The 11,315-nt window shown below is 32.8% G+C and overlaps 1 protein-coding gene across 1 annotated transcript; it reads right to left on the bottom strand.

Moving 5' to 3' along the window:
• LOC104740977 (sucrose transport protein SUC2-like) lies at window positions 41-2,338 on the bottom strand. The gene is made up of 4 exons (XM_010461731.2): window positions 987-2,338; window positions 771-834; window positions 434-477; window positions 41-334 (listed from the first exon to the last, which is right to left on the bottom strand). The coding sequence occupies exons 1-4, from the start codon at window positions 2,253-2,255 to the stop codon at window positions 161-163; spliced, it is 1,551 nt and encodes a 516-aa protein (XP_010460033.1). The 5' UTR covers window positions 2,256-2,338; the 3' UTR covers window positions 41-160.

The following is an 11,315-nucleotide window of genomic DNA, read 5'->3' on the forward strand; positions in this document are numbered from 1 at the left end:
AAAAAAAAAAAAAAAAAAAGGAACATAGTGGGTTTAGGTAAAATACAAACCAACCCAGTGAGTTTCAAGTTCCTTTTCTTCTTTTTTTCTTCTTTATGTAGGATTTGCACAATACTACTGTTTTATGAGAGAAAGAGAGCCAATGAAGCACTGCTAAAATTCAATGAAATCCCATAGTAGCTTTGAACGCAGGAGCATCCGGTGGTGGTGAAGGCAACACCGTTAACGCCAATATGCCACTCACCGCTGCCGCAATCGCTCCTAACACAAACGCCGGAATGTTTCCACCACCGAATAGTTCATCGAATGGTCCACCTCCCACAGATACCACCATCTAACATTTTAACCAACCAAAAAACTTATATTAATTAGTCATTAACGTTTTTTTCTTTTATAAATGAATATAAGTAAAACTGTTTTTGAACGGTCTAACCTGAGGGACGACAATGGCCAGATTCAGAACACCTAGGGAAAGTCCTGTGGAAGGAAAAGATACAAATCTTTAGTTTAAAATTTTAATTCAAGATTTACAATTTTTCGTAGGTAGGTAAAAAGAATTGTATTTTGTATATAGGGTATATATTCCATATGGTCAGTGAGACGCTCAACATTGGTTTACTTATATCATCTCAATAAGTTATAAACACGAATCTGCACGTATTAAATGCTTTTTAGCTTTTTTTAGGTCCCAACACTTTAAGAAGATTGTCGACTAGGATTATCCAAAACAAAAAGGGTAATTTTAGATTTAATAAAAGAAGAAAATTTACCTTGGCCGGCACCGGAATTTGTTGAAAATATGGAAGCTAGTGCAAACGGAATACTGAACGTAATCTGCAATTAATAAAAAATAATTATAAAATTGAGATCAGATTACGTTAATATAGTTACTTTCCGAGACTATAACGACAAATCAGATATAGTAATAAAGAATAATAATAAAACTACTAACCGTAGAAAAAAAACAGAGAGAGAGAGACACTTACGGCTTGGGGAATGCCGAGGACGGCGAAGAGAGTTAAAGCACCAGCTGTGACGTTACCAGGTGGTTTTTCATGAGCGCCGCCGTGATCTCGTCGGTAATTCTCGGCCTGTTTCGTAACAAGAACCGTCATGGCTAAGCAAATGGCGAGGATGAAGTTAACAATTCCCCAAAGCCTTTTGGCTCCTCCCAGTTTCCGACCAATCCATTCAACACCAAGAGACATGAAACCAAGAACAATAGCGTTAAGCATAAGCCCCAAAGCACCAGTTCTGACTCCGTCGTTGTAAAGCTTCTTAGAGGCTGCGGATGCGGTTGCGTCTGAGTTTCCTCCGTACACCTCACGGCCCATCCAATCTGTGTCGAAGAGGAGGAAAGGGAACCAAGCGATCCAGTTCAGTGCAGTGANTAGTGCTGTAACTATAAGAAGCATCCACATCGGTCTTTTTAGTTCCTTGAAAGCTCCGAAGATTTCTCCGAAAAAAGGAACGTTCGAGGCTTTCCCATCGGCTGTTGGCTCGGGCGTCCATGGCTTCTCCTTCACGTAACAGAGAGATACGAAAGTGACCAAGAGGAGAAGCGTTATGGATAGGAAAAAACACGTTTTGAGGTTCGCGCAGTAGAGATCGCATGACTCGGTCATGGTGAAAGGCACGACTTTGTAGAGGTTCCTGTAAGAACCCGCCGCGTAACCCAAAACGTTTCCAACCGCCATGAAAAATGAGAAAAACGCGTTTGCGGTTCGCGTTTTCTTTGCGTTTCCTGCTGACAGATCAGCCAAGAAAGCTCTGCAGGGTCCTTGCAAGGTGTTGTTAGCCACGTCAAGAATCCAAAACCCGAGAGCGAAAATCGCGATAGCTCGAGTTCTCGGCGGTTTGTTAAGCTGATCACCCATGCTGTGACCTATATCGGCGGCGTAACCGATAAGGAAAACAGCAACGGTGACTAAACCGGCTCCGGCGACGATGAAAGGACGACGACGGCCGAATCTGGAGGTGCAACGGTCACTGTGGTAACCAACGACAGGCTGAACAAGCATACCGGAGATTGGTCCACAGAGCCAAATCAGAGAAGCCCATTTATGTGGGATTCCGAGTAGCTGCACGTAAGGAGTCAACAGAGATAACTGTAAAGCCCAACCGAACTGTACACCGGCAGCTATCGAAGCCACCGATATGATCTTCCGAAGGCGCTCCGGCTGATCTAACTCACCCATCTGCGTTTCCAACGCTCCCACACCGTTTGCAGCTTTCTCCATCGGATGGCTGACCATATTTTTTTGACAAATCAAGAAAAGAAACAAGAGATTTCTTTGAGAGGGGGGGGGGTTGTTGCGGTGGTTGTAGTGGTGGAGGAAGAGGAAGGGTGGAGAGGTATTTATAGGAAGAGAATGATATAGGATTATCCAAAGAAGACACAGTGATGATAGTTCAAAGAGAGAAGAACCTTGAGGCGTAGAGAAGAGAAAACAGAGCTGTTGTCTTTGGTGTAGGGTACCTTAACGACACGTGTCTCGCTTACATTAATATTTCTGATTTGTATCTTTCGCGTCATTTATTTTAATTTCTGTTTTTGGAACTTAAAAATATTTTGGATTTTACCTTCTTCACCTTTTTACTATATACTGATACGGACGTTCGATTCTCTCTGACACTTAATTTTATTTCCACTTTGTAATATCATAGTAATGTAAATTAAATGGGAATATTAAAAAAGAAAAGGTATGAAGCGAGATAATTTGGATAGAGAAAAGTCAGAAATAATATGGTAAGGGCATATACTATGTTGATAGATATATTCTGATTGATTTTTCTTGTGATTTTTAAATTAGGTAAAGAGGAAAAAAAAGAGAATATAACTTTCGAATTTCGATCCGAGCGAGTGGCACTAGAATAATTTTTGTGATAAACTATTATTGTTTTATTTTCAGACGAAAGCTTAATAATTGTAAAGATAATAATATATCAAATAATTAAATTCTTCTTATTACAATTTTTTTTTTAGATGTCTATTTTCAACTCTTCTACTGTTTGTTTATACTGCATGATATACAATTGCTTAATAAAAATGCCAATTACTATCACACTTCTGAGATGTATTTAACACTTCGATATAATAATTACGTAATCGAAAAGAAAAAAAAATTACGTAGTCGGTGTGCTAGTTTGCATGATGCATATGATCCTTATTTTTGAAAAGAATTAATTTATGTGCTCTTCACATATTTTAAAAAATTCCAAAAAAAAATATATGTAGTGTGAAGAGAATAAAGAGGCAGGAGAATAAAAGTACCATTAGGCACACATAAGCAAAGCAGTTACATAAAAGAGGTTTTGGGGAAATAATAAAAGAGGTTGTCCTAAATTATGAAGACAGTTTGACTTATCTTCTCTGATCCACATTTTAAATGAAGATAAGCATAGACATATTTGGGTTTTATTAAGAATGTTAAGATCACAATTGTCGATTTCTTCCGTTATTTCTGAAGTCTCGAACCTACTACTACCTGCAATCTTTGGGGACTTGACCACTGGTAATAAATAAACGATGCAAACCAGTAAAAAATAGTATGCGCTTTTTTGCACGATTTTATATTGATATATGTCTAGACAACACATCCATACGTTACAGAGCTATAAAAAGCCTTTAGACAAACGATTATAAGACAGTATAGGAAACAGAGCGAATGAAGCAGAGTGTAAGTAAAAGAGGTACACTAGACGGAAATTTTTGTTATTTTGGTTAGAAAATGAAAGTTGGAGCTAAATAAAAATGTGTTTTAGTATGGCACAGTGGAAATGGAGATAAATTCAACACTTGTATATATGAAAAGAGTCAAAGACATATATAAAACCTTTTACGAACAACCAGTTAGTTTTTTTCAAGTTAGTCTTGTGATGAAATCATATATAGTTTTGTCCACATACAAAGCTATTTTCAAATACATTGTTATTTTGTTTGTCCGTTTTCAAAGAATAACATATGTTTTCGACAGTTTTAAAAAAAAAAATGGAAGTTCAAAATAAATAAGGTAAATTGCACGCACTAACAGTGACCCAACACATAAAAGGGAGAAAACCAATTTAACGAAATCTGGTAAATGTCTCCCACGAGACAAAGTGGATTCTGTATCATTGCAGTTCATATGCTAATGATTTCATGGTCCATTATAATAATAATAATACAAAGTAACTGTGTGTGTCAAATTATTATGAACTCGTATTTTATTTATAAAAAGAAAAATAGGTTCAAATGAGAAATTTTAGTGGCCATGTACTTTTCTTTTTGTTTGGGGTAAGTGATTGTAGTTTTATTAATTCCAAAACATTAGGGTCGGGGATTGGGACCCCAAAAGAAGGTTGTAGTTAGTTTTGCGTTAAAAGATTTGTGCTTTGTTCCATCATTATGCACCCGTAGTTGATAATGACTCGGCAACATATGTGTTTTGCCTCAATTTTCAGTTTTCTTTTCCTAGCTTTAGTCTATGAGAAGGGTCAACATATATATCACGAGACCATACTAAAATAATCTTTCTTTGATCATCCAATACCTACCTCCTAAGACGAAGAGGATACCCCGAGCCTTGAGAATGGTGACTAGGAATTAGGACTGACATGAATCTAGCATCCAATATTTTGGTGGATCATAATTAATTTGAAAGTATTGGTTATTCACTTATATACCAAGAGTAGATCATCTGAAAATAGTAACATTATTAGGGTGAGTTATAAATTTCTAATTGTCTACAGTTTGGATACTCGAATATTGTTTTAATATAATCGCATGATTAGAATCNTTTTGCCTTAATTTTCAGTTTTCTTTTCCTAGCTTTAGTCTATGAGAAGGGTCAACATATATATATATATATATATATATATATATATATATATATATATCACGAGACCATACTAAATAATCTTTCTTTGATCATCCAATACCTACCTCCTAAGACGAAGAGGATACTCCGAGCCTCGAGAATGGTGGCTAGGATTTAGGATTGACATGAATCTCATCCAGTATTTTGGGGGATCATAATTAATTTGAAAGTATTGGTTATTCACTTATACACCAAGAGTAAATCATCCGAAAATAGTAACATTATTAGGGTGAGTTATAAATTTCTAATTATCTACAGTTTGGATACTCAAATATTGTTTTAATATAATCGCATGATTAGAATCCGAAAATCATGACATTGTAAAAATTCTAAATTTCCAACTTTTCTAGATATCCGAATATTTTTGGATATATGCAAACATCCATTTGTATGTATTTCATTTGAAATTGAAGATGATTTAGTACAATTTATGAGATTTTCCTGACCAACAGGAGTTACATGTTTCAGTCATCCATATTGAAAGGTAGAAAAAGCTTTTAAAAAGAACTTCTTAAGAATAAATTATACTCCAAAAAGACATCAGGATTATTAACTTGAAAATAAATAGGACCGAAAGACGAAAGTCTAAATATTTTTTTAATATTTTTGAGAAAAAAGTTCTAGATAACTCATTAATTAATGACTCAGAGATTTCAAATGACGTGGTGTTGATCAGTTCTAGGGATCCACAATCTTGTGGCATTGAAGGAATAAAGGACTGAGAAAGTTTTTGTTTTTTTAACCCATCGACCACCTGTAACTATATCCATTAAACGTTGTAACGGCCACTCTTATTAGTACTACTATTTTATTGATGTGGTTTCAACAACATTTTATGTTTTGCAATTTAAGTTTAGGTCAGTATTATATATGTTTACACATGCGTTAGAGTTAGTAAGACCTCACAATATATTCTCACTTCTTTGGCTGACAAAAGTTTCGTCCTTTAGCTATTATGACAAAAACTCCTCTATTTTTTTCAGCTCTTGCATGGTCCGATACTCCCAATGCTATTTATGTTACTAGTATTCTAAATCGTACTAGTAGTATTAATTATAGTGACAACAAGCTGTGGAAAAACACCCCTCTCCATAAAAAAATGCTTTTGAGTTTTGAGATGAATTAAAGTCTTAAGACTTGTGTTGAGTTTAAAATACACTATTTGTGTTACCAAAAAAAAAAATACACTATTTGTTTGTATTGTATATATGATTTTTTTTTTTTTGTAAATAAGGAAAAGTATACACCAAACCGACTATAATCATAGCAAAAGGGGGATCACAGCTATATAAGAAAAGAAAAAAAAGATAGTCAAAAGGGAGACTAAACACAAACTATGATAACTTTAACAAAAAAAGAAAAAAAAAAGATTGGAATGGTCGGTAGAAAACGAATACATATGAAAAATAAAAAAATTAAAACAATGACACGTCGTAGCTAATGGGAAGAGTGAAGTTCACGCGTATTGAACAACGGGAAAAGGTTACGTTTATGACTCAATTTGTCAAAGAAAGAGAAGAGTGTGGTGTTATTGTCGAAGACTTCGTTGACTGTTTGTGTCCTAAGTCCTAACTAAGTAAACGGCTAACGGACAAAGTCTTCTTACACACACACAGGTGATGTAAGTTACGTTTTCAGTTTCGTTTCGGGTCTTCATCTAAAAGTGATAAGCTGAAGCTATCTTAGTCGAGTGGTTGAGTTTTAGAGTTCATTTACATTTTTGGTAGTTGTGACTTGTGAGGCGTTGAGATTCGTTTACATTTTTTCCCGGAAACATATACAAATGTCATATAAGTTTAATTTATAACTCGATATGCATTTTCAAAATTTTAGAAATTTTTTTCCACAACATATTAAAAAAAGAGAGTATATTAGCAACTAATGAGTATAAGGATTTAGATGATATGGTAGTCTACCATATAGAGTAACAAAAACTGCTAAAAACATTTTGTGCAATGATGTTCAGAAAACTTTGTAAAAACGGTTTTAATAGTAAAATTATTTTTAATTTAACTCATATACAAGTTTTTGTTATCTCCAAATAATTTTATTATTATATCGTATATTGCCTATTTAATTTCTCTGTCTCTTACGAACTAGAAAGGTCTTGTTCGTTTTCCAGACGATACGATTAGATCCAGCGACCAAAACAGTTGTTTAACACATAAATATGTGGAGAGTCTGTTGAAAGTTGTACGGAAAGGAGTCGCTCGATGTTAATAACAGCAACATATAAGGCATGTACACACGTCGCTAAAAATAACAGCGCTTTTTCATCTTAATTAATGATGTCATCGACAATCATACTGAGCGACATTTTTTTATTTTTGTTATATTTTTTGTCTGCGCTGGAGTCGTTATCGCTATTGCAACGATATAACATGGCAATAGCGATAACGACTCCAGCGCAGACAAAAAATATAACAAAGATAAAAAAAACAGTCACTCAATATAAAAATGAATAATCGCTGTTATTTTTAGCGACACTTGTACATGCTTTATATGTTACTGTTATTAACGTCGAGTGACTCCTCTCCGCACAACTTTCAACAGACTCTCCGTATATTTATGTGTTAAACAACTGTTTTGGCTGCTGGATCTAATCATAGCGTCTGGAAAACGAACAAAGTCTTTCTAGTTCATTAAAAGTAGGAAAATTAAATCAGCAATATACGATATGATAATAAAAATTATTCGGAGATAACAAAAACTCGTATATGAGTTAAATTAAAAATAATTTTACTATTAAAACCGTTTTAACGAAGTTTTCAAAACATCATACCACAAAATCTTTTTAGCAGTTTTTGTTAGGAGTTGACAATATCTCGAACTTATCCAATAGATAATCCAGTTTATCTATTTGGTTCAAGATTAAAAATCAAAATATTTAGATTGTATGTAACATAAGTAAAATCTTACATCAAAATATCATAAACGGGGTTAATATTATTAGACATGTCCACCCATAACGTATAGACGCAAAATTATAACTATATATGGCTTAGATCTCTAATCATATCATACTTTTTTTTTTGTGTGTGTCAAAGCTAATTCATATCAATCGTTGGATAAAATCACTATATATTCATTCTACCATTGGAAATATATTTGGGGATTAGTATTAAACATTCGAAATATTTATATAAAGAAGTTAGGCGTTTAAATTTGTCAAACTGAAAATAATCAATTATAGGCTACGCACTTTAACCACGGCTTGATACTACAGCGTTGCCATTAATTTTTTTATAAAAAACTAGATGAATACCTGCGCTATGCGCAGACTTATGACTTACTGTTTTTTATAATTTTGCTATCGTTTTTTTAATATGTATAAAGATGATTTTTGTTTTCTTAAATTGTAGAAATTTTGAAAAATATAATTTGATGTTTAATTTTTAATACTTCACATAATTTTTTTTTATTTGGTAATCCACAACTTTGTTTTGAGAGATTTAATCAGTTTACAATTCTTGTCTAAAACGTCAAAAAAATATATCAAATAAAAGCTTGATAAGGATGCATATTTTGTAACAAATAGGTTTTTGGTTAACTAAATTTTACATTCATGTTAGCTCCTCAATTTCTTGAATATAACTGTAGAATTTATTTTTTTATAAGAAGTTTATATAATTTTACTTTTGACAACTTCTAAATATTCGAATATTAATACCAACATTCATAAATTTATTCAACTATCTTCCTCTTTGTCTCTGTATTTTTCTAAACTAACATTCTACAATTTTATTCAACTATCTTTCATTTGATAGTGAACAAAACTCCATTCTTCTTCATATATAAAAATTTAATTTTTTAGGGACAAACTTTCATGAATTTCTCTACAATATTAACCAATATCACGATCACTGCTGCAACTCTTCAAACTATTGACAAAATTGTAACGCGTTAACCATATGTTCATGGTTTACATCAAAAATAAGAAGTGGCTATTTAATTCAGTCCTAATACCCTTTTTCGCCTTTTGATGATGCATCTATTTTCTTGAGACATATTCTAAACCTCTATAAATTCTTTAGTTAAATATTCAAACTGTTTGTGATATAAAAAAAAAAAATAGAATACATGAAAGATGTTTTATATTCCTTTTAGTTTAGATTTGTTTGCTTTTAAACAGGACAAACAAGTGGCACTCTCTCTATTGTTAACATGTTACTGATACGGAGAGAGTTGCCATCTTTGATAATATAGATTTTGTACCAACCAAATCTCTTTCAAATCATCGGCAAAAAAGGTATTAAAATCTAACAAAGTAAAGAATCTCCCCTTTTTATTGAGCAATTTCTAGATCCATCGAACCATCACATAAGATAGTCGAATCAAGCATCTGAGTCGCTTTATTTTCCTCCCCAAAAATCCTTCACGGATTTTATACACCATTCGCATCTATATTATCACTACAAATATTATAGTAAAGAAGTTGGGACAAATTTTCTAAAAATAAAAACGTATGCAAAATCAAATTCTCTTCTGACTAGCCAAACATTTAGTTTTCTGTCTTGCTTATGCCACAATGATTTTAATTTTCCTACTCAAAACTAAAAAAAAAAAATCTAAAAAAAGGTTATTTTTTCTAGCAAAATAAAATGAATTTTATTAAGAAATATATATTTAGTAAGTTCAGCAATCTTATACACTAATTAATCAACGACTAAGTAAAAATTAAATGAATTCAAACATTATTTTTTGTACTATATCTTATCTATTTGAGAAATATATATTTATAAGTACGATTTTCAGATTCCACTTATAACTTATAAGTAGTAGATATTAAAAAAAGTAATAGATATTTGAGATATTTTTAGTTGGCTTTAAAACATGAATAATTTATAGACATATAAGTCTATATTTATTTTTACTTATGTATATGTATGAACCTCTATAAATCATGCAATTTTGTAACCAATAAAATTAAAATTGACGAAAAAATCAAATTCAGATTATTTGAGAGGGTTGGATGAAGAACTCATATAAATTTTAGTTTTTAGTTATTCTTTTAAAAAAATTAGTGTAAGGTTATTTATTATCTTATCTTATCTCAGCAGATATTTAATATGTTTGTAAGAGTTTTCAATGTAACGTATTAAATTTGATGAAACTGAGAATATGACATTACGACACCCAAAAAACCTCCAATAAGGGGAAAAAACAAAATACTATTTAAGGCTGTGTATCCAAAGAGTTTTTTTTTTATTACATCAACATGTTGGGCAACTTGGTCTTCTAGATGACAGAATCACACCATGCACAGCTAGCTCAAAGGAATAATTTAAGAAAAAAGTAAATAAATATTAGTAAAATATTAAAGAATCTAATTGTAATAAACATTACTCTTCATAAACTATTTCTTGAATATTCATTATAAAAATTATTCATCCTAAGAATATGTATAGTAGACTAAATTAAAAAGCTTTGTCAGTCATATTGTCGATAAATTCTCAAACCATATAAGAATTACAACTTAAACCATTACTTTTAAGTCAGGATTATTTTCCTCGACAGTGAAAAGAAAACTCTTTCTTAAAAACATTAAACAGAAACAAAATGTGAAATGTAACGAAAAATGGCTAGTCCAGTGAGAGATTGGGCATGGAGAATAATTACGACAGTTACCAGTTTCAATCGGAAAATGTAAATACTTTTAAAAGGGAAAAATAAGAGAATGACCTTTATGAATTTGGGGAATATATGGTTGGCCACGTGTTACATAAATTATATTGAGTTGTTTCGCACTGAAAGATACAACCAAGAGCTTTTGGGGTTAGACGTGGGTCGGCTTGGCTGTCTTATGTCTGGTCCGAGCCTGGCCGAGAAGGCCACAACTTCTAGGGTCCATCGAATTTATTAACAACTGCTCCTTAACTAACTCCATGTTCCTTAAACTTCATTTTCATTTCAATTAATTAACCTTTCACGCGGATCACATCCGGTCAAAGACATCTCGGACGTTTATTTGGCTAGGATGGTCATTACTCGATTGATTATATTTTTACTCTTCTTCACCGTTACACCCTCTCTGGTCACACTGTTGCCGACACGAATTCTATGCAACCATATTGCTGCTTTAGCGCAATGTCACTTGAAGAAGAGCTTTTGTAGGCGAGCCACAATCATGACCATTAAGAGTTGATGCAATATTACGGAGAGACATGTAATTCTCTTTTAACTGTGTGGTGAGCTTGTTCTCTTGCCCGCTGAAAGCATATGCTACAACCGGTCTCATAATAGCTTGAAGATCCGATCCGATATTACACCACAAACATGGTCCTGAAATGTGAGACATATATTCTATCATAATATTCCCTAATAGTGATGCACGCAAGTTACCACGAACATTTGTTAGCTAGGTTCGTCTCATAGGGTTTGACAAAAAAAAAACTTGCAGTTTTAGTTTATGTTTTTAATGTTGCTATATATTTCACGAAATGACTCACTACTAAA

This window comes from Camelina sativa, chromosome 14, assembly GCF_000633955.1.
Source record: "Camelina sativa cultivar DH55 chromosome 14, Cs, whole genome shotgun sequence".
Taxonomy (NCBI): Eukaryota; Viridiplantae; Streptophyta; class Magnoliopsida; order Brassicales; family Brassicaceae; genus Camelina; species Camelina sativa.